Here is a 24,363-nt window from a genome sequence, read left to right on the forward strand (position 1 = left end):
GAAGTTGTTGAGACAGGAAAAATAACAACCTTCAAAGGGTATTTGGACAGGTATATGGATAGGAAAGAATTTGTGGGTTCTGGGACAAACATGGGACCAGCAAATGGGACTAGCTTAGTTGCATCTTGGCATGGACATGTTGGGCCAATGGTCTTTTTCCATGCTGCATGACTATTATCCTTTTCATGGTTTCTTTTGACTTCAAGTCATGATGCTGCAACAGTTGTCCTGGGTTTGAAGATTGAGTTTCCTATATAAAAGCCTGTGTGATCAGCAGATCCGATGAGAATTATTGAAGATCTTTCTCATGCGAGTTAGAGGGTGAGCCCTCTATCCGTGAGTGCAGATGTGGATTTATTTTGTTGAGCTGTAATTTGTTAAAATAAAAATGACATATGTAAATGCAGATTAAAAATGTCACATGCAAATATGACAGTGTACATTCAGAGTGAACATGTAATTTCTTAAATGTAGGAGCTCGAAAAATCTTCCATGAATTAATCGTGTGTAGTTTGCTGATGGAAACGGAATACAAGCGGCTCTTTGCTGTCGAATTTATCACTGTAAGTCTTCTCATTCAATAAATTATAGAAAGTTCATGTCATGTTTAGGGTATATAGACAGAAGTCTTTTCCAGGGTGAGAATGTCAAAGGCTAGATTTAAAGTCAGAGGGGAAAAGTTTAATGGAGATGTGTGGGGCAAGTTTTTTTTTGACAGTGGTGGATGTCTGGAACGTGCTGCCTGTGATGGTGGTGAAAGCAGATTTGTGGCATTTAATTTAGGCACATGAACATGCAAGGAGTGGAGGGATATGGATCATGTGCAGCCGGAGTTATAAAGTACAACCCTTTGTAAATGAGAGGTCTGGCAACAGACTCTTAAATTCTGTGGTTGCACTTATAAGTTTTTCTCTGTGGTTTGTGGTCTAATGATTCTCTTTTTGTTCCCAACAGCATTATAAGCAATTGCAGCTTGAGTTTGTGGAGGATGACCATGATCGAAATATATCTGTGACTGCGCAGTCTGTTCAAATATTCACTGTTCCAACACTGGTAAGTTGGGCAAGTACAGGTTCCTATTCTGGAGACCTGACAGAGTGCGTCGCAGGCTAGAATCATTTTTCTCCAAAGATCATTATCTGAGCGTGAATGTTTGATTTGAATTACATTGGATAAAGTACATTTGTAATGACAAGCAGTTTGATACCTGAATTGCTGAATGTATTCTTGTTAATTGGTGTTATCATGGCACCATTTTTGAGAATAAATCCTTTTGCTTCATGCCTGCGCATCTATTTATAAGCATCATTGAAAATGTATCAAAAATGAAAAATTTCCTGGTTTAATTACTTGTTAATCACTTCCTGAATTAATATTATTTTTGTATTTTTATTGAATTCATTTTTGTTAGGCTCGTCATCTGATTGAAGAACATAGTGCACTAAGAATCATTATCGAAGCCATAATCGAGCTGTTTTCGGAACACATGGATAATGGCAAGCTTCATTTTCAGAGTTACTCCCAGGAAAAATTGTTGAGGAAACAAATGGTCTTGTATGACCTTAAGTAAGTGTATCTTCAGAACCTAGTTGTTTACATGTCTACTACAATGACACAGTTGCTGAACAATGCTCGTTGTTGACATCCTGATTTTTTGAAGGACCTCCATAAATTTAAACAATTTACCTAACAAATAAAGTAGTCCTGTGTGCAGGTACACAGCAGGTCAGTTAGCATCTTTAGAAAGGAAGATGGTGTTAACATTTAGGATCAGTGTCCTGATAATTCAGCTGACCTATAGTCAACCTGCTATTTAACTCCCAAACACAGCTGCTTTTAGGTCAGGAAAAATAAATGAAAATATGTCAATAATAACAAAAAATCAAACATATCCATTAACTCTCTTTTTAATGTTATGAAGTTTTTGACATAAAGATATTTGAGGAGATCAAAACCAAGCTTGCAAGATAATCACAATAAGATTAATTCAGGAGACACTTGTATCGTATCGATTTGAACCCTCTGGTACCAAAGTATATATTTTGCCATATAACTACGCAGTGTGTTCACTCTGAGTCATCCGTGGAATACTAGTATTATTTTTGCTCTGTTTTCTTCAAAGTGCCTTTCTTCCGTGAAATACTTTTCCATTTTGGTCACCCGATATCAGAAATGATCAAAACTCGCATGTGGGAACTACTGGGTGGGGGGAAGAAAAAGCAATCTGAACTACTTTGTATTTTGCACTCCGGCCATTTGACAGAGCTCTCTGTTTTAATTGGGTAGTCTGCCTTGTTGCTGAACAAAAAAACCCACAAAGTGCTGGAGAAAGTCAGTGGGTCTGGCAGCATCTCTGGAGAACATGGATAAGTCATAAATAATCCATGGCTTTTTTAAACCAGCATCTGCAGTTCCTTGTTTCTACATGTTATTGCTGACCAATGTGTAGGTATGTTACAAAACCTACCTGAATCGCCATTGGGAATCTGCCCACAGCCAGGTCCGCGATTTTGGCGCTGTTTGGTTTCTACATGTTATTGCTGACCAATGTGTACTTGTTCCGTTCGCACAGGAATCAAACGTAGGAATTAAATTCTTGTTTGTGGTGAACTTAAATTTTAACTGTTAGTCGCGACAATCTGGGACCTCAACGACATTGGCAAAGACAGCATTTATTGCCCATCCCTAATTGTCCTTGATGATGTTGGGCCCCTTAACTGTTTTAATGGTTGTGATGGGCAGGATTTAGGATCTCGACCCAGTGACATTCAAGGACATGATGTATTTCCAAGTCAGGATGGTACATGACTTAAAAGAGAAGCCTTTGAAGCTGTTCCCATGCAGCTTTTTTGCAGCTCTGATCATTGAACAAGGTGTAGAGTATGAAAATCATGGGTTTGGGAGATATTTTGGTGTCAAATTAAACTTATTGTTATCCTTTATCTGATGGGATAAATTGCAGACTTGATTTTTAAAATCTCAAAATTTTGTAACATTGCTACAATGTGTACTTGTTCCGTTCACACAGGTATCAAACGTAGGAATTAAATTCTTGTTTGTGGTGAACTTAAATTTTAACTGTTAGTCGCGACAATCTGGGACCTCAAGTATCACAATGCCCATCCCTAATTGTCCTATGATGTTCTTACTTCACATGCTGACTCAGGCTGTGATGAAGTCTGGGGCTGATTGGTCCTATCTAAACCCATGCGGCATCGATGATCATGTTGCGTGAATGCTACTTGATAGTACTATAGATGAGGTGACACACTCTAGACTTCCAGGCACCTAATGTGTGGATTTTCTATCTACCTGATGGCATAGAGAAGGTTCAATCATAGTCTTAGTCCATGCAAGGAAATGGAGGACAAATGGAGATCAGCTTGCCTATACTTGTCTACCTGAGGTGAGACAAGTATAGGCAAGCTGAGCGGAGGTGTTCAGCGAAACGATCGTTTTGCTGATGAAACCAAGGGCAGGCTCGGCGATCGTTTCGCTGAACGCCTCTGCTCAGTTTGCCTAAACCTACCTGATCTCCCGGTTGCTAAACATTTTAACTCCCCCTCCCATTCCCACACTGACCTTTCTGTCCTTGACCTCCTCCATTGTTAGATTGAGGCTCAGTGCAAATTGGAGGAACAGCACCTCATATTTCACTTGGTCAGCTTACACCCCAGCGGTGTGAATATTGACCTCTAACTTCAAGTAACCCTTGATTTCCCTCTGTCTACATCCCTCCCCATTCCCAGTTCTCTGACCAGTCTGACTGTTCCTCTCATTACATTGTTTCTCTGTTTGCTTTGTTGTCATTTTCTCTTAGCTAACAATGGTCTAGTCTACATTTTCCTTGATCTGCATCTTTTTTGATCTCTTACCCTTATCTCTGTAACTCCCTCTCCCCTGACACTCAGTCTGAAGAATGGTCTCAACCCGAAATGTCACCCATTCCTTCTATCCAGAGATGCTGCCTGTCCCGCTGAGTTACTTTTTGTGTAAACCAGCATCTACAGTTCCTTCCTATACATCTGACATGTGGGAGTTGGTTAAAGACCTGTTGATTGAAGTTTAGAACCAATGTGTTCCAGTGAGGTGGAGGGATAAGGATGGCAAAGAAAAGGGAACCTTGGATGATCAAAAAGGTTTTAAACTTGGTCAAAAAGTAAAAGTGAGCCTATGTACAATTTAAGAGGATGGCATCAGACACGGTCTTTGAGAAATATAAAGAAAGAAGGAAAGAACTCGTGGGCAAATAGAAGGGCCAAAATGGGCCACAAAATGGATTTGGAAAGTCGAATTAAAGAAAATCCCTGAGCTTTGTATCCCTATATTTAAAGCGAGGGGAACTAGGGAGAAAATAAAACCACTCGGGGATCAAGAAGGAAATTTGTACTTAGAGTCTGGGGATGTAAGAGAGGTACTAAACAAGTGCTTTGTATCAGTTTTCACAAAACAGACTGAGATAAGTGTGAGGAACACTTAATATTCAAGGTACACAAAAAAGCTGGAGAAACTCAGCGGGTGCAGCAGCATCTATGGAGTGAAGGAAATAGGCGACGTTTCGGGCCGAAACCCTTCTTCTTCTTCTTTTTTGTGTACCTTCGATTTTCCAGCATCTGCAGTTCCTTCTTAAACACTTAATATTGAAGGGCAGTTTGGGATTAAGGAGGAGGTGTTGGGGCATTGAGGTGCATAGATCCCCAGGACCTGATGGGATTTAACCCAGGTTGATGAGTGAGACAAGAGAGGAGATTGTGGGGGCATTGAAGAAGATCTTTGCATCTTCTCTAGCCATAAGTGAGGTCCCAGAGGACTCAAAAGTAACTAATATTAATCCTTTATTTAAGAAGGGGAGAGAATCCAGGCCGGTGAGTTGGGAAGTTAATGGAGAGGATTTACTCCCATTTGGAGGAAAATAGGTTAATTAGGGACAATCAGCATGACTTTGCACGTGGCAGCTTGTATCTTACTAACTTGATCGGGATCTTTGAGGAGATGACAAATATGATGATGGATGTTGTCTACATGGAATTTAGTAAGGCATTTTAATAAGACCCCATGGTAAGCTGATCCAGAAGATTCAGATACATGGAATTAACATGAGTTGATCGGATGAATTTGGAACTAGCTTACTGACAGAAGCAGAAGATTGTCGTGGAAGGACAATATTCAGGCTAGAGGTCTGTGACCAGTGGAGTTCCGCAGGTATCTGTACTGGGTTCTCTGCTGTTCGTGATATATGTAAACTAATTAGATGTAAACGTAGACAGGTTGGTTAGTAAGTTGCTAGGGTCGGGGTCTTTGAAGAGGGCTTTCAACGTTTATAGCGGAATATAAAAAGATACTGCAGAGAATCGTGGACGCAACCCAGTCCATCACGCAAACCAACCTCCCTTCCATTGGCTCCATCTACACTTCACGCTGCCTTGGCAAGACCACCAGCGTAATCAAGGTCGAGTCTCACCCCAGACACTTCCTCTTCTCCCCTCTCCCACCAGGCGAGAGGTACAGAAGTGTAAAAACGCGTATCTCCAAGTTCAGGGACAGTTTCTTCCCAGCTGTTATCGGGCAACTGTACCTGATCCTAACACCAACAAGAGAACGGTCCTGACCTACCATCTATCTCATTGGGTACTCCTTTGACTATCTTTAATTGGACTTTACTGGACTTTATCTTCCACATAACCTTATTACCTTTATCCTGTATCTGTACACTGTGGATGGCTTGATTGTAATCACGTGTAGTCTTCCTGCTGACTGGAGAGCAACACAAAAGCTTTTCACTGTACCTCAGTACATGTGACAATAAACAAAACTACACTAAACTGAACAATTGGGGATAGTGACGTGCATTCATCCTACTTTTAGTTACTTTAGGCCCCCTTCGGTCATGGCTGACCATGGGTGTCTCCAGGTTGTTATTCCCTATACGGAGGATGCCTGTGCGTAACTTTGTTTAACGTGGGGAGACTGGTGCACAGACGGTCCTTGACAGATCTGGGTCAGTATCCAGTGGCATGGAGTCCAAGACGACCGGAGACCCTTTTCTGCTGCAGCCTTCATCCGCCTTCCCAGATGGTGTGACGCTCCACGAAGGAGCCATTGTCCTTTGTCTGTTCCACCATTGAGGTCTTGATTGGATTGCTCTTTGTCAGAGACCTCCCCCTCGACCTTACCGCCATGGGTGGCCCTACCAGGCGCATACCTCCCAAAGGCATCGCTCTCAGGATCACAGGTCCACACAACCTTCTCTACCTTGACAAGGTGACAACCCACGGAGTATCCTACTAGTAATGCCCTGATTCTGAAAACTAAATATTAAACAAACAAAGATAAACGTGAGGTGAAAAACAAATAGATTGGACGTGCATTTGAGCTTAAGCACATGAACAAATAGCTTGAATCATCTGTGTTGTATACTTCTATGCAATATGTCAGAGGAAAGTACTATAATTTCTATTCCACTTTGTGTGTCTCTCTCTTTTTGTAGGTATGTTTTGATCAGCAAACCACCTGTGTGGACAGACAGGCAGAGAGAACATTTCTTCGAAGGTTTTAAAACTTTTTTAAGGCTCTTAAAATCTATGCAGGTATGTAACTTTACACAATCAAATGCACTGTTATGAGTTCAAGAAGGAACTGCAGATGCTGGAAGATCGAAGGTACACAAAATTGCTGGAGAAACTCAGCGGGTGCAGCGGCATCTATGGAGCGAAGAAAATAGGCGACGTTTTGGGCCGAAACCCTGAAGGGTTTCGGCCCGAAACGTCACCTATTTTCTTCGCTCCATAGATGCCGCTGCACCCGCTGAGTTTCTCCAGCAATTTTGTGCACTGTTATGAGTGTTGGCCTTTTAAGGAAGTTAAATTCCCTTACTTATTATGGTCAGAGGTTGAATGTTAAATATTCTCCATTCCTGTTTAATGGAATTTCCTTCCTGCATTATCTGGTAAATCCTTCGGGTGGCACGGTGGCGCTGTGGCAAAGTTGCTGCCTTACAGCGACAGAGACTCGGGTTTGATCCTGACTACGGGTGCTGTCTGTACGGAGTTTGTACGTTCTACCCGTGACCTTGTGGGTTATCTCCGGATGCACCAGTTTCCTCCCACACTCTAAAGACCTACAGGTTTGTAGGTTAATTGGATTGGTATAATTGTAAATTGTTCTAATGTGTAGGATTGTGTTGGTGTACGGATATCGCTGGTCGGCGCAGACTCGGTGGGCCGAAGGGCCTGTTTCCTCACTGTATTTCTAAACGAAACTAAACTACATGGTTGGCTGAAAATGCAGCTTTTTATTTGTTGTGGCGCATTCTTGTTTTCCCGATTTCTCCATGACTTTGCCCCTCCTTATCTCTGCAGCTACTCCACCCAACAACCCTGTGAAATCTCTGAGGTCTTGCAGTCCTGACCTCTTTTGCACTCCTAATTTTAATAAAAAGCAAACAAACTAATTTAACTTCAGGTTCTCAATAAATAAATAAATAGCAAAAGATGGAGATAATGGGACAGGATATGTTGCACTCTGCAACATGTATTTGAGTTATTATACAATGAGAGTGTCTAGATTTTCCATAATCACCAGAAAATACTCCAGTTGCTCCATTGTAGAGCCATTGTGGGAGTTTAGAGGCATTTTAAATAAAGTGCCAATGAAAGGAAATGGACTAGGCTCCTCTGTACAAGAGGGACTGTTTGCACCTAAATCAGAATGGGACCAACATTCTAGTTCGGAGGTTATTGGCAAAGATTTAAAGTCATGTGGCAAGGGAATGGGGCTGAGAGTTGATGTTCAGATGGAGAAATACAGTTAGCTGAAGGGGTAAATGTAAGTCCGGTGGGAAGAACAAGGAGGGTATATACTCACACACGAGAGAATTACAAAGCAAAATGATATCTAGTATAATGCAAGGAAACTAACTAGTGAGGTAAAATCAGAGCTTTAATTAACATGGGGTCTACAATATTGTTGGCATCACTGGGACATGATTGAAAGATAGTTTGGACTAGTAACTTAAGTATCTGAACCGGTGCTGGGATACCGATGCCTTAATATGCTGAAAGGTGGATAAATCCCCAGAGCTGATGAGATTTATCTCCGGCTGCTATGGTATCAATAAATTTGTAAAAAATGTAATCAAGCTGATCAAACAACGTTTGCTCGTGACAAAGCCATGTTGACCATCTCTGAATAGTCTGTGCCTTACCAAATGATCATTGATCCTGTGCCTTTTCCCTGCTGCCCTTCTTGAAAAGAGGAACCATATTTGCCATTCTCCAGCCATCCAGCACCTCATTTGTGGCAGCATAGATTTATGAATCTCAGCCAGAGCTTTAGCAAACTCTTCCCTCACTCCCATAGGAGCCGGTGATAAATCTCCTCAGCTCTGGGGATTTATCCACCTTTAAGCATACCAAGGCATCGAGTAGCTTTTTATTTATTGAGACTTGCAGTACAATTTTACCTTCCTTTCACTGTTCTCAAACTGCAAAGTTCATTTGTTTTGTGAATACTGATGAAAAAAAATAATTTAGGACCTGATCTCAGCAGATGCTATCTCACTGGCTCTCCACTCTGCTCCAGAGAACCTAAATAACAGGGACACATACATCAGGCTGCTGTTCAGTGACGACAGCACCACCCCCTCTAAACTCACCACCAGTCTCCAAGACCTGGGCCTATGACCCTCCCTTTGCATCTGGATCCCTGACATCGTCAGTGGCGGACCTCAATCAGTTTGAATCGGTAACAACATCTTCTTGGTGACTATCAACAGTCCTGAGGTGCACCTCAGTACTGCGTGCTTAGCACCCTGCTCTACTTTCATTACACCTATCATTGTGTAGCTAAGCACAGCTCCAAAACCATGTATAAATTTGGCAACGAGACCACTGTGGTTGGGCAAATCATAGGTGGCGATGAGTCGGCGTACAGGAGAGAGACGGAACAACTGGTTGAGTGGTGCCATGACCACAAGCTCTGGCTCCACGTCAAAAAGACCAGGGAAGAAATTGACTTCCGAAAAGGGGAAGTTGCGAGACTACACGCCAGTTTTCATTGTTGGGTTGGTGGTTGTGAGCAAAGATCTTAGAGCAGAGCAGAGCAAGATAGGCCACTCCTGCGAAATACAATGGGCTGACGTGTAGTAGCTACGGAGGGGATCCTGGGCATTTTTCACCGCCCATTTTAGTAACCGGAGCCTACCTGACCCGACCCGACTCGCAGTGTAATCAATGTTACGGGGCAACAGTTTGTGTGTGTGATATAGGGTTAGATTCATAATTCTGTCAGTTCATACTTCTTGTCAAGAATAAAATTTGACTCTGGTAATTGTCTTTTTTAATGTTTTTTAAATCATTTCTTTTTAAATGGCTCACAAGCAGTGTTTGAGTTGATTTTGTAGTAACCGGAACCGACCCGACTCGCAGGGTAATTGACATTGCGGGGAAAGTTTTTGTGTGTGATATAGGGTTAGATTCATAATTCTGTTAGTTCATAATTCTGTTAATTCTTGTTAAAGAATAAAATGTTTATAAACACACATACATGAATGTGATATAAATGTATATAATCATATAACACACACAATTATATTTCTTCTGATCCAATGATGAACTTTATTTCAGACTAGACAAGGGACATTAAATAAGAAAAATTGTAAACCTCCCTGCAACTTCACACACACTAGGCCCTATCCCACCCCTCAACTCTCCCCCCCGGCACTCCCTTGCCTGCCCCCACACTACAATATCCCCCCCCCCCCCCCCCCCTCCTATGCCCCTCTCCCTCACTCCCTCTCCCCGCTGCCCCGGGCCTCTCTCAGCTGCCCCAGGCCCCCTCTCCTCTCCCCGCTGCCCCGGGCCTCACCGCGCTCTCCCCCTGCCCTCCCCAGGCTGCTGCCCCAGGCCGCACACTCCTTCTTCCCGCTGCCCCAGGCCGCACACTCCTTCTCCCCGCTGCCCCGGGCCGCAAAACTCCGATCTTCCCACTGCGGAAACAAAAATCCGATCTTTGGCCGGAACAAGATGGCAGAACAAGATGGCGGGGGCTGGTTGCTAAAATGGGTACTATAATCACCCATGAATCTCCCCATGAGCGTACTACGCGTTTGCGTGAGAGTAACCCATCTTGCTCTGCTCTAAGATCTTTGGTTGTGAGAGTCAGCAGCTTCAGATCTTATGGGCGTTAACGTCTCGGATGACCTGTTCGGAGTCCAATATGTAGATGTAATCATGCAGAAGGCCACGTCTCTTTTGTAGAAGTTAAAAAAGACTTGGCATGTTACCAAATATTCCAAAAGGGACTACAAATGTACTGCAGAAAATATTCTGTCTGATTGCTTCATGGCATGAAATGGCAATTCCAATGTACAAGAACATAAGAGGCCACAGAGTGTGGTGGACTAAATTGTGTTCTGATCTAATGTCTGTTTTTTTTTGTTTAGTCTCTGTTTTAGAAATTGTAAGTATCATTTATGTTTTAGTGTGTTGTCTGTGTGCCTGTGATGCTGTTGTAACCAAGATTTTCACTGTACTCGTGCATATTTCAATAAATTTGACTTGACTTGAATACAAGAGCAGGGAGATTATGCTCCAACCTTTTTAAATATAGCTGAGACCTCAGCTGAGGTACTGTGTGTAGCTCTGGTCACCACACAATAGGAAAGATGTGATAGCACTGGAGAGGATCCAGAGGAGATTCACCTGGATGTTGCCTAGGATAAAGCATTTCAGTTATGAAGAGAGACTGAGAGGTTAGGTTTGTTTAGTCTGATGCAGAGGAGTTGAAAAGGTGACATGATTGAGTGCATTGATAGGATGGACTACAGAAATGTTTTCCTCTTAGTAGAAGTGAATAAAATTAAAGGACGCAGGTTTAAGATGCGGGGTAAGAGATTTAGAGTTGATCTGAAGGGTAATGTGTTCACCCAGAGAGTGTTGAATACGTAGAATGTTCGGCATGGTCATGATAAGCCAAATGTTCAGCTTCCATGTTGCATGACCAAAACATCTTTTTTTTTTAAATTTAAAATATATATATTTTTATTAGAAGCAAGTACATATCATAATAAAAACATTTCATGGATATCAGTCAGTCATACATCACTAATATTACCAGTTGTATATTGATTACTTCTAGTTTTTTTTAATAGAGAATAAGAAAAAAAAAACATGATAAAGAAGAATTGAATAATTTACTAATAATACAACATTGGAGACAGGTTCGTAAATTATAAAATCTTAAACTAAAAAATCTTGAGGGAGAGGAATTTCCAGATGGTTAATGTGGTCATGGGTTATGAAAGTTGTCAGTGCGACCATTGGAGAATAGTGGACATGGGAACCTTGAGAAGACATTGCACAGGAATTGTCCTTGAGGAAAGAGAGTTTGCAAAAGGTATAATGTTATAAGATTAGGCAGGGTTGCCTACAATCTTAAATATAAATAGGACAGGAAAGGACTGCATAGGATTGATTAAAATAGAGATTTTTAATATTCTATATATAATCTGTCATTGGTTGCTGCTCAACAATTTAGATTCTTGGCTCTGCAAAACTGCTACTTCTCTGACTCTATGTCCATTAATATCAATGTTCAAACCGTTCTTACCCTTCCTATATCTTGGGACACAATATTGACATTTGTTTAAAGATATCACTGTAGTTCTTGATTGTTTTCTTCACCATGTACACTATCATCTATTTTAGTGTCCTTTGCACACACACTAATCATGCCTTGTTCATTCTCATCCAAACCGTTGATATAGATGATGAACAACAATGAGCCCAGAACCAACCGTTGAGGCACTGCACTAGTCATGGGCCTCCAGGCTCAAAAACAGCTTTTCACCATCACTCTCTACTTCCTACCATCAACCCAATTCATGTCGGCAATTAGCTAGTTCTCCTATGTGATCTAACTTTGCAGAGCAACTATCCTTACGGAACCTATCAAAGGCCTTGCTGCAGTCCGTATAGGCAACATCTACAACCTTGCCCTCGTTGACCTTCTTGGCTACTTCAAATAATTCAATCAAATTTGTTCTGCCATGCACAGAGGCATGCTGACCAATTCTAATTAACCCCATCTTTATAAAAGCAAGTATCTTTTTGCTTGGAAATCCTCTCCATTTATTTACCCTAGGTAGGTTTACACGGTTAATTCCCGGGATGGCGGGACTGTCATATGCTGAGAGAAAGGAGCAGCTGGGCTTGTACACTCTGGAGTATAGAAGGATGAGAGGAGATCTCATTGAAACATATAAAATTGTTAAGGGCTTGGACACGCTAGAGGCAGGAAACATGTTCCAGATGTTGGGGGATTCTATTTAGAACGGAGATGAGTAAACACTTTTTTCTCACAGAGAGTGGTGAGTCTGTGGAATTCTCTGCCTCAGAGGGCAGTTGGGGCAGGTTCTCTGGATGCTTTCAAGAGAGAGCTAGATAGGGCTCTTAAAAATAGCGGAGTCGGGGGATTTGGGAAGAAGGCAGGAACGGGGTACTGATTGGGGATGATCAGCCATGATCACATTGAATGGCGGTGCTGGCTCGAAGGGCAAATGGCCTACTCCTGCACCTACAATATTGTCTATGGAATGCCATATTCATTTTTTTCCTGCATTTCATTGTAATGTGTATTTCAAAGCTGATATAACATATAATCATAGTAATATAGTATGGAAACAGGCCTGTTGGCCCAACTCATCCATGCCAACCAAGATGCCTCTTCTAAGCTCGTCCCATTTGCTGTGTTTGGCCCATATCACTCGAAAACCTTTCTTATCCATGTACCTATCTAAGTGTTTTTTAAATGTTGTACCTCCCTCAACGTCCTCCTGGCGGCTCTTTATGTATACTCACCACCATCCCCCCCCCCCCCCTCCCCCAAGTGAAAAATCGCCTCTAGTAAATCATGCTCCTCGCAACTTAAAATTCTGTCCTCTGGGTCTTATTCTGTATTTATGCTATCTATTCACCTTATGATTTTATACACCTCTAAAAGATCACCCCCTTCAGCCTCCTGCACTCTAAGGAATAAAATCTTTAGGGTGTCCAATTTTTCCTTGTACTCGAGTCCAACATCTTTATAAATCATCTCTGCATTCTTTCCATCTTAATGACATCCTTCCTACAGCAGGGTGATTAAAACTCGGAACACAATGCTCCAAATGCAGCCTCACCAGTCACTTGTACAATTGTAACAAAACGTCCCAACTTCTATACTCAATACCCCGACTGATGTATCAAAATCCTTTACCACCCTATCTACTTGTGAAGCCACTTTGAGGGAACGATGCACATGTACTTCTAGATACCTCTTCCCTACAAACACTCTCCCCCCCCCCCCCCCCCCCCCCCCCCCCCCCCCGGGCTACCATTTACTGTGAGGTCCTGCGCTGGTGGTGGGATTGCATTGGAGCTGCTACAATGTGTCGGATGTGACTTCCCAAAACGCAACACCTTGCACATATCAACATTGAACTACATTGGCCTTTCCTCAGCCCACTTACCCAGCTGATAAAATGTTGTTGGAGCACTCCCACACAATCCTTTTATGTGTCATACATTTATTTTTCCTTCTGAATGATCCATTTTATCCTTCCTTTGAGAATATATTGTGTTGCTGAACTGCTCCACATGCATTGAGTCCTCTGATCATTATTCCGAATTGGTATCTTGGTGAATTAGCATGATGATAGAGATTAGGGTTACTTATCTGGAATCCGATGTTTTAAGAAATAACCCTTTGAAAACCTGCATTATTGATGCAGTTAGTAGCTGTAAATCATCTCTTGGCCACTTTGGTATATTTCCATAGTAACTGAAACTTGTGATAATTTAAGCATACAGTGCATTCAGAAAGTATTCAGACCCTTTCACTTTTTGTTACATTACAGCCTTATTCTAAAATTGATTAAATTCTTTTTTTTACTCAAGAATCTACACACAATACCCCATAATAAACAAGCGAAAACAGGTGTTTAGAAATTTTTGCTAAAGTAATTAATAAGTAATAACTACATAAGTATTCAGACCCTTTACTCAGTACTTTGTTGAGGCACCTTTGGCAGCGATTACAGCCTCAAGTCTTCATGGGTATGATGCTACAAACTTGGCACACCAGTATTGGGTAATTTCTCCCATTCTTCTCTGCAGATCTTCTCAAGCTCTGTCAGGTTGGATGGGGAGCATCGATGCACAGGTATTTTCAGGCCCCTCCAGAGATGTTCGATCAGGTTCAAGTCTGGGCTCTGGCTGGGCCACTCAAGGACATTCACAGACTTGTCACAAAGCCACTCCTGCATTGTCTTGGCTGTGTGCTTAGGATTGTTGTCCCAGTCTGAGGTCCGGATCGTTGGTATGTCCCAGTCTGAGGTCCTGAACGCTCTGGAGTAGGTTTGCATCAAGGATCTCTCTGTACTTCCCTCGATCCTGACTAGTCTCCCAGTTCCTGTCACTGAAAAACATCCCCACAGCATGATGCTGCCACCATCATGCTTCACCGTAGGTATGGTATTGGCCAGGTGATGAGCGGTGCCTGGTTTCCTCCAGACGTGACGCTTGGCATTCAGGCCAAAGAGTTCAATCTTAGTTTCATCAGACCAGAGAATCTTGTTTTTCATGCCTTTTACTGAAGAGTGGCTTCCGTCTGACCATTCTAAAATAAAGGCCTGATTGGTGGAGTTCTGCAGATATAGTTGTCCTTCTGGAAGGTTCTCCCATCGCCACAGAGGAACTCTGGGGCTCTGCCAGAGTGACCACCGGGTTCTCGGTCACCTCCCTGACCAAGGCCTTTCTCCCCCGGTTGCTCAGTTTGGCCGGGCGACCAGCTCAATGATGAGTCCTGGTGGTTCCAAAGTTCTTCCATTTAAGAATGACGGAGGCCACAGTGCTCTTCGGCACCTGCAATGCTGCAGAAATTGTTTTATACCCTTCCCCTTGCCTCAACACAATCCTGTCTCGGAGGTCTACAGACAATTCCTTCGTCTCCATGGCTTGGTTTTTGCTCTGACATGCACTGTCAACTGTGGGACCTTGTATAAACTTAAAGCACACGGTATTGGGGGTTCAGTATTGATGTGGATAGAGAACTGGCTGGCAGACAGGAAGCAAAGAGTAGGAGTAAACGGGGGTCCTTTTCACAATGGCAGGCAGTGACTAGTGGGGTACAGCAAGGCTCAGTGCTGGGACCCCAGCTATTTAACATGCATAATAACATAACAATTACAGCACGGAAACAGGCCATCTCGGCCCTACAAGTCCATGCCAAACAAATTTTTTTCCCCTTAGTCCCACCTGCCTGCACTCGTACCATAACCCTCCATTCCCTTCTCATCCATATGCCTATCCAATTTATTTTTAAATGATACCAATGAACCTGCCTCCACCACTTCCACTGGGAGCTCATTCCACACCGCCACCACTCTCTGCGTAAAGAAGTTCCCCCTCATATTACCCCTAAACTTCTGTCCCTTAATTCTGAAGTCATGTCCTCTTGTTTGAATCTTCCCTATTCTCAAAGGGAAAAGCTTGTCCACATCAACTCGGTCTATCCCTCTCATCGTTTTAAAGACCTCTATCAGGTCCCCCCTTAACCTTCTGCGCTCCAGAGAATAAAGACCTAACATTCAACCTATCTCTGTAACTTAGTTGTTGAAACCCAGGCAACATTCTAGTAAATCTCCTCTGTACTCTCTCTATTTTGTTGACATCCTTCCTATAATTTGAGGGCGACCAAAATTGTACACCATACTCCAGATTTGGTCTCACCAATGCCTTGTACAATTTTAACATTACATCCCAGCTTCTATACTCAATGCTCTGATTTATAAAGGCTAGCATACCAAAAGCTTTCTTTACCACCCTATCTATATGAGCTTCCAGCTTCAAGGAACTATGCACGGTTATACCCAGATCCCTCTGTTCAACTGTATTCTTCAATTCCCTACCATTTACCATGTACGTCCTATTTTGATTTGTCCTGCCAAGGTGTAGCACCTCACATTTATCAGCATTAAACTCCATCTGCCATCTTTCAGCCCATTTTTTCCAAATGGCCTAAATCTGTAGACTTTGGAAATCCTCTTCATTATCCACAACACCCCCTATCTTGGTATCATCTGCATACTTACTAATCCAATTTACCACACCTTCATCCAGATCATTGATGTACATGACAAACAACAAAGGACCCAACACAGATCCCTGAGGCACCCCACTAGTCACCTGCCTCCAACCCGATAAACAGCCATCCACCATTACCCTCTGGCTTCTCCCATTCAGCCACTGTTGAATCCATCTTGCTATTCCTGCATTTATACCCAACAGTTGAACCTTCTTAACCAACCTTCCATGAGGAACCTTGTCAAAGGCCTTACTAAAGTCCATATAGACAACATCCACTGCTTTACCCTCGTCAATTTCCCTAGTAACCTCTTCAAAAAATTCAAGAAGATTAATCAAACATGACCTTCCAGGCACAAATCCATGTTGACTGTTCCTAATCAGACCCTGTTTATCTAGATGCTTATATATATTGTCTCTAAGTATCTTTTCCATTAATTTGCCCACCACTGAAGTCAAACTAACAGGTCTATATATATTTACAATATATATTAATGATTTGCACGAGGGAATTGAATGCAACATCTCCAAGTTTGCGGATGACACAAAGCTGGGGGGCAGTGTTGGCTGTGAGGCGGATGCTAGGAAGCTGCAAGGTGACTTGGATAGCCTGGGTGAGTGGGCAAATGCATGGCAGATGCAGTATAATGTGGATAATGTGAGGTTATCCACTTTGGTGGCAAAAACAGAAAAGTAGACTATTATCTGAATGGTGGCCGATTAGGAAAAGGGGAGGTGCAATGAGACCTGGGTGTCATGGTACACCAGTCATTGAAAGTAGGCATTCAGGTGCAGCAGGCAGTGAAGAAAGTGAATGGTATGTTAGCATTCATAGCAAAAGAATTTGAGTATAGGAGCAGGGAGGTTCTACTGCAGTTGTACAGGGTCTTGGTGAGACCACACCTGGAGTATTGCCTACAGGTTTGGTCTCCTAATCTGAGGAAAGACATTCTTGCCATAGAGGGAGTACAGAGAAGGCTCACCAGACTGATTCCTGACTTTCATATGAAGAAAGACTGGATAGACTCGGCTTGTACTCGCTAGAATTTAGAAGATTCAGGGGGATCTTATAGAAACTTACAACATTCTTAAGGGTTTAAGAGGGAACTGCAGATGCTGGAGAATCGAAGGTTACACAAAAAAAAGCTGGAGAAACTCAGCGGGTGCAGCAGCATCTATGGAGCGAAGGAAATAGGCAACGTTTCGGGCCGAAACCCTTCTTCAGACTGATCGGGGACGGGGGTGGGCGGGGACAAGAAAGGGAAAAGGAGGAGGAGGAGCCCGAAGGCTGGGGGATGGGAGGAGACAGCAGGGGGACTGAGGAGGGGGAGGAGACAGCAAGGACTAACAAAATTGGGAGAATTCGATGTTCATGCCCCCGGGACTCTTGAAGCTGTTGAATCTCTCCACTTCTGATTAAAGACAGGATCATGGATTTCTGCCTTTTCCCTTCTGGTCAACAATCAGTTCCTTGATCTTGCTTGCATTGGACGCAGTTTTATTATTAGGACATCATTCAATCAGATTATCAATCGCTATCCTGTACTCTGTTATCTGTACTCTGATACCATCCATGTGTCGTCTGCAAATTTGTAGATGGTGTTGGAGCTGTGTCTGGTTACACAGTCATGGGTATAGATAGAGTAGAGCAGGGAATTGAGCAGACAGCTTTGATGTGCTCCTGTGTTATTGAGGAAGTGTTACTGTTTCGTACTGATCATGGTCTGTTGGTGAGGAAGTCGAGGATTCGTATTTCTGTCCCTCGGTAATTCTGTATAAATGTTATTTTGTCAACTCTCAAATAAAAAATGAATGGAGTTAGGTTTAAGTGTTCATTAAAAATATAAACTCTAATAGTGGGAGTAAACCATTCTCCACACTACAGTTATTTCCTTAGTTCACTGATTTAAAAATTGCTCAGGTACAGATTTCCAAGGTGAAATTAGCACAACTTAGCATTAGCATAATTATGTAACCAATATTATCCAATGCTAAAGTTACACGTAAGGATTTGCATAACAGACCTTTAAACATTTACTATTATCTTCTGGCCATTCAGAGATGAGACGTCTTCCTCTGGTGAGAAACTGGTCATAATAAAACTTCCTTATGATTCAATCAATCAGTGACATTTGTACCCATCATGCTTGTTATTTATCAATAGCCAAATTTACCATTTTGATCAGTTCTGATTCTGACTATTATCACTTTCCTAATTTCCAGCAGAGATTAATCCCGGGGGCATGAACATCGAATTCTCCCAATTTTGTTAGTCCTTGCTGTCTCCTCCCCCTCCTCAGCCCCCTGCTGTCTCCTCCCATCCCCCAGCCTTCGGGCTCCTCCTCCTCCTTTTCCCTTTCTTGTCCCCGCCCACCCCCGTCCCCGATCAGTCTGAAGAAGGGTTTCGGCCCGAAACGTTGCCTATTTCCTTCGCTCCATAGATGCTGCTGCACCCGCTGAGTTTCTCCAGCTTTTTTTTGTGTAACCAACATTCTTAAGGGGTTGGACAGGCTAGATGCAGGAAGATTGTTCCCGATGTTGGGGATGTCTAAAACAAGGGGTCACAGTTTAAGGATAAGGGGGAAATCTTTTAAGACCGAGATGAGAAAAACATTTTTTACACAATGAGTGATGAATCTGTGGAATTCTCTGCCACAGAAGGTAGTTGAGGCCAGTTCATTGGCTATATTTAAGAGGGAGTTAGATGTGGCCCTTGTGGCTAAAGGGATCAGGGGGTATGGAGAGAAGGCAGGTACAGGATACTGAGTTGGATGATCATATTGAATGGCGGTGCAGAAGGGCCGAATGGCCTACTCCTGCACCTATTTTCTATGTTTCTATATAGACAGGTGTGTGCTTTTCGAAATCATGTCCAATCAATTTAATTTACCACTGGTGGGCTCCAATCAAGTTGTAGAAATATCTCAAGGATAATCAATGGAAACATGATGAACCTCAGCTCAATTTTGAGTGATAGCAAAGGATCTGAATACATGTCAATGTGATATTTCAGTTATTTATTTTTAATTTCTTTGCAAAAATTTCTAAACACCCGTTTTTGCTTCTTCATTCTGGGCTATTGTGTGTAGATTGATGATTAAAAAAATGAATTTAATCAATTTTAAAATAAGCCTGTAACGTAACAAAATGTGGAAAAGGCGAAGGGGTCTGAATACGTTCTGAATGCCCTGTACATGAGATGTTAGTAAAATGTTTTTGACTGAGCAGGGATTCAAACCCATGGTCCTTTGGTACTAGAACAAAAGCAGAACACTTGAAGAAGTCTGAAGAATGGTCTTGACCCAAAACATCATCCATTCGTTCTCTCCAGAGATGCTGCCTGTCCCGTTGTGTTACTCCAGCATTGTGTGTCTATCTTCGGTGTAAACTAGCATCTGCAGTTCCTTCGTACACACTTGAAGAACTCAGTTTCAGCAGCATCTGTGGAGGCAAATGATATGTTATCTTCTCAGGTCAAGATTCTGAATCGGGTCTGAGAGGAAACGGGAAAGACTGCCAGCATGTAGCAGGTCATGTGTGGTGGGATAGAGTCTGCTGGCTGATGGGTGAAACCAGATGGCGTGGGGATAATGGGCAACTGGAACCTGGGAGGGTTGGGACAGAGGTTGGTAGGTGATATGTGGAGCCAGATGGGGAAGGGATGTTGGGTAGATGGAACTTGAATGGGAGAGGGGATGGGAGGAATGAACAAAGGGGGGAAAAAAAACTAGGTGAATAGGTGAGTGTGTGTGGGAGGAGAGCATCGGATGTATGGGTTACTTGAAATTGTAAAATTCAATATCCATTGAGTTGTAAGTTACCCAAGTGGAATTTGAGATGTTGTTCCTCCAATTTACATTTGGCCTCCGTCACAATGGAGAATACAGATGCCAGATAGGTCGGTGTGGTAGTGGGAAGAGAAGAAAGGTTAAAATAACAAGCAACCAGAAGCTCGAGATGGTCATTGTGAGCAGAGCACAGGCACTAGTTGGATTCACCAATTTAGAGGACGCTGCATTGTGAGCATCAAATGGAGAAGTCTGGATAAGAAGAGGTGCAAGTGAACCTCTGCCACACTCTTGAAGCTGTTGAATCTCTCCACTGCTGATTAAAGACAGGATCATGGATTTCTGCCTTTTCCCTTCTGGTCAACAATCAGTTCCTTGATCTTGCTTACATTGGACGCAGTTTTATTATTAGGACATCATTCAATCAGATTATCAATCTCTATCCTGTACTCTGTTATCTGTACTCTGATACCATCCATGTGTCGTCTGCAAATTTGTAGATGGTGTTGGAGCTGTGTCTGGTTACACAGTCATGGGTATAGATAGAGTAGAACAGGGAATTGAGCAGACAGCTTTGATGTGCTCCTGTGTTATTGAGGAAGTGTTACTGTTTCGTTACTGATCATGGTCTGTTGGTGAGGAAGTCGAGGATTCGTATTTCTGTCCCTCGGTAATTCTGTATAAATGTTATTTTGTCAACTCTCAAATAAAAAATGAATGGAGTTGGGGTTAAGTGTTCATTAAAAATATAAACTCTAATAGTGGGAGTAAACCATTCTCCACACTGCAGTCATTTCCTTAGTTCACTAATTTAAAAATTGCTCAGATACAGATTTCCAAGGTGAAATTAGCACAACTTAGCATTAGCATAATTATGTAACCAATATTATCCAATGCTAAAGTTACACGTAAGGATTTGCATAACAGACCTTTAAACATTTACTATTATCTTCTGGCCATTCAGAGACGAGACGCCTACCTCTGGTGAGCAACTGATCATAATAAAACTTCCTTATGATTCAACCAATCAATCAGTGACATTTGTACCCATCATGCTTGTTATTTATCAATAGCCAAATTTACCATTTTGATCAGTTCTGATTCTGACTATTATCACTTTCCTAATTTCCAGCAGAGATTAATTGCTTTAGGAATAGATTATGGTCCCTTTTGTTTTATGAAACACTCCATTTGGAGTAACAGGCCTAGTCCTTCCCAGCCTGCAAACTGACTCACAGAAACCATGTCTGACTGTAATAGGACAGAGGCTCTTGTTCTTTTACTGGCTGTATCAACATTCTGGATGCGGTTTAAAATATACGTTATGGTGGGATGGAGTTTTAACTTCGAATTCCTATTGACATTCTAATTGTCAGTTTGACAAAAAATTGTATTATTTATAAAAAAAAATATTTAGAATGGTGAATGTTATCCAAATTTATGAAGGAACAGATTGTCATTTTGTTTGTCAGTAATTTTGCTTTGATTTTATTGTTTGAATGCAGTAATCAGGAATTTGCATTTGATGAAGGAATTCTTGGTGGGGGGGAAAAAGTGTGACAATTAATTTTATGCCCTGCTTACAGAACATGGAGCCAGTGAGCCGACAGATTGGGCAACACCTTGAAATAGAGCCTGAATGGGAGCCAGCATTCACTATCCAAATGCTTCTGAAATGTATTCTGTCCATGGTACAGGAATGGTGTGCATCTGATGTAAGTACTATGATTTTGCCTTTCAATATCTAAATATATTTTTTGGTTTCGCATGCTACAGCAACTGAAAGAAAATAAATAAATGTAACCTGTTTACATCAATGTACATGCTCTGCGTCAGCTATTTGTTGTGGAATATAGATAAGCAAACATAATGTATGCTCAAGGCACCATCGGCTGCAAAAAAAAGCTAATTTAATAGCATGTTCTGAACCCTGAGATTAGATTAAACAAAAGGTAATTGTGAGAAACCAATAAGGCAGTGATCTAATCAAGAAGGAACAGAGGATAGAAACAGAAAAGCAAATCTCTAGCTATGGTTGTTTGAGATCCTGGCTCCAGAATTTCTCTCTATCTAGCTCTTCACAAATGGACTGAATAGCTGTGCGATTCTAACAGGCTATGCCAATTAATGGGCATTACAGCAGGGGTTAATTTGATATGAAAGATGTAACTGTCCTATGCTTTTGCCCTTGCACCTTTCAAATTTGACATAACTTTTGATACGTTGTTACAGATTTTGTTGTTTCTCATTTTGAAGATGGTCTGTGCGTGCAGTGGTTGTGATGAGATCATTCTGAGCTGGAAGCTTTCCAGAAGTAGATCTCTCAGTCATTTTCAAATTGTAGAGTGAAATTAGTTGATCAGAGGACTGACAATCTTACACCAATATGCACGTGAAAGCATGAAACGCTGGAAATGCTCAGCATCTGTGGAGAGAGAAACAGTGAACATTTCAGTTTTTGATCCTGAAGCAGAACTGGGACAAATCAGAAATGAAACAAGTTTGAAGTTGCTAAGAAAAGGTTGGGCAGAAAGAGTAAAAGGAAAAGGTCAGGGTTATTACAGTGCTGGCTAGTTTCCAACGTAGAGTGGCAGAGATATGTATATAGCACAGAAACAGTCCACCACGTTCATATGGGACCTTTTTGCCCATCCACACTAATTCCATGAGGATAGTATCCTTATATCACTTGCCTATTTAAGTGATTGTCCAAATGTATTTTAAACATAATGATTGTATCTGATTCCACCACCTCCTCTGCCACCAGATATCAACTATATATTGTGTTTTTAAAATATTCCCTCTAAATCCCCTTTAAAACTCCTTCCTCCCACAAAACTTTGCCCTCTTGTTTTTGAAAGCCCTACCATGGGGAAAAGATTCTGACTACCCTGTCTATGCCTCATCATTTTATATACCTCTATTACATAGCAGCTCAGCCTCCTTTGTTCCAGGGAAAACAAGGACAGCTTATCCAATTATTACCCATAACTAAAGTCATCTGGCAACGTCCTGGTAAATCATCTGTACTGTCCCCAGTGCAGTCACCTCCTTTGTGATGTGGTGACTAGAACTGCATAAAATACACCTAATGCAGCCTAACCAGTTTAATAAAGCTGCCACATAACATTCAAACTTTCATATCTTCCACTGAGCAATGAAAGTAGGAATGCAATATGTATGCTTCAGTGCCTTATTGACCTTTGTATCACTTTCGAAAGGTCCCTTTGTTCTACATTCCTCAGTGGCCTTCCATTTATTGAATACATCATTGCCCTAAAATTGACTTTCAAGAATGCATCACCTCGCACTTGTTGAGATTAAATTCCCTCTGCCAATACACCACAACTTTCAGCTGATCTATACCCTTCGGAGTCCTCGCATCACCTTCCTTGCTATCCACATCTGTGTTATTCTTTGCTTCAAGAGTCTTGAATTAGATCTTGCATGTTCTTACATGAGAGGAACATCGTTGCATCCATCAGTCACTGACTGGAATCCACTCCTGTTCAGAATCCCAGAAGCAAAAAAATACTGCAGATATTGAAAATCTGAGGAAGATGTTGGGGAAATCTGAATATTACCAAAAAGAGAAACTGTTAATGTTTCAAGTTGCTGATCTTGCAAAATTAGATTGCTGGTGGGGTGGTTCACCCCGCCAATCACGGCATCCAGCCTTTCACCTCACCAAAGATAGACACAAAGTGCTGGAGTAACTCAGCGGGTCAGGCAGTATTTCAGGAGAAAAGAAATAGGCGACATTTGGGGTCGAGACCCTTATTCTGCATCCAACCTTCACCCCACCAGCCTCTGCATCCAAGCAAGGATAGAGTTCCCCTTGTTCTTATTTTTCAGTCCATAGGCCTCCACATCAAACACATCATTCTCCAACATTTCTGCCTCCTTCAGCGTGGTCCCACTAAAATCTTCCCACCCCCACCCCTTTTTGGCTTCTGCAGAGACTGACTGCCCCCTCCCACAACTCCTTGGTTCACTTTTCACCTCTCACCCACACTACCTCTTCCTCAGATACTTTCCCCTGCAACCACAGGACATATAACCATATAACAATTACAGCACGGAAACAGGCCATCTCGGCCCTACAAGTCCATGCCGAACAAATGCCGACATGTTGCAGAGGAAAGCATCTGACCAGCTCACTCACATCCACGCAGAGATCCTTCCAGTCCTTCAAGGTGAGGGAGAAGCTCATGTGCACCTCTTCTAACCTCATCTACTGCATCCGGTCACCCCCCTTCCCCCCCTCTGCAATGTGCCCCCCTGTGCATTGGTGACACAAAGCCTAGACTAGGCGACCGTTTCACTGAACACTTGTGCTTGGTCCATCAAGGCTTGCAGTATCTCCCAATTGCTAACCATTCCTCTTCCCATTCCCATACTGTCCTTTCTGTCCTTGGCCTCCTCCATTGCCAGAGTGAGGCCACATGCAAACT

At 42.3% G+C, this 24,363-nt stretch overlaps 1 protein-coding gene across 1 annotated transcript in view; it reads left to right on the top strand.

Annotated features, from left to right (window-relative positions):
• ubr1 (ubiquitin protein ligase E3 component n-recognin 1) overlaps positions 1 to 24,363 on the top strand; it is a 149,391-nt gene that overhangs the window by 35,918 nt on the left and 89,110 nt on the right. Inside the window, exons 10-14 of the mRNA XM_055640892.1 lie at positions 475 to 563; positions 955 to 1,053; positions 1,412 to 1,566; positions 6,488 to 6,587; positions 21,496 to 21,624. Coding sequence (XP_055496867.1) covers positions 475 to 563; positions 955 to 1,053; positions 1,412 to 1,566; positions 6,488 to 6,587; positions 21,496 to 21,624 — 572 coding nt within the window. The remainder of the gene's footprint in view (positions 1 to 474; positions 564 to 954; positions 1,054 to 1,411; positions 1,567 to 6,487; positions 6,588 to 21,495; positions 21,625 to 24,363) is intronic.

This window comes from Leucoraja erinacea, chromosome 9 (genome assembly GCF_028641065.1).
Source record: "Leucoraja erinacea ecotype New England chromosome 9, Leri_hhj_1, whole genome shotgun sequence".
NCBI classification, from domain to species: domain Eukaryota; kingdom Metazoa; phylum Chordata; class Chondrichthyes; order Rajiformes; family Rajidae; genus Leucoraja; species Leucoraja erinaceus.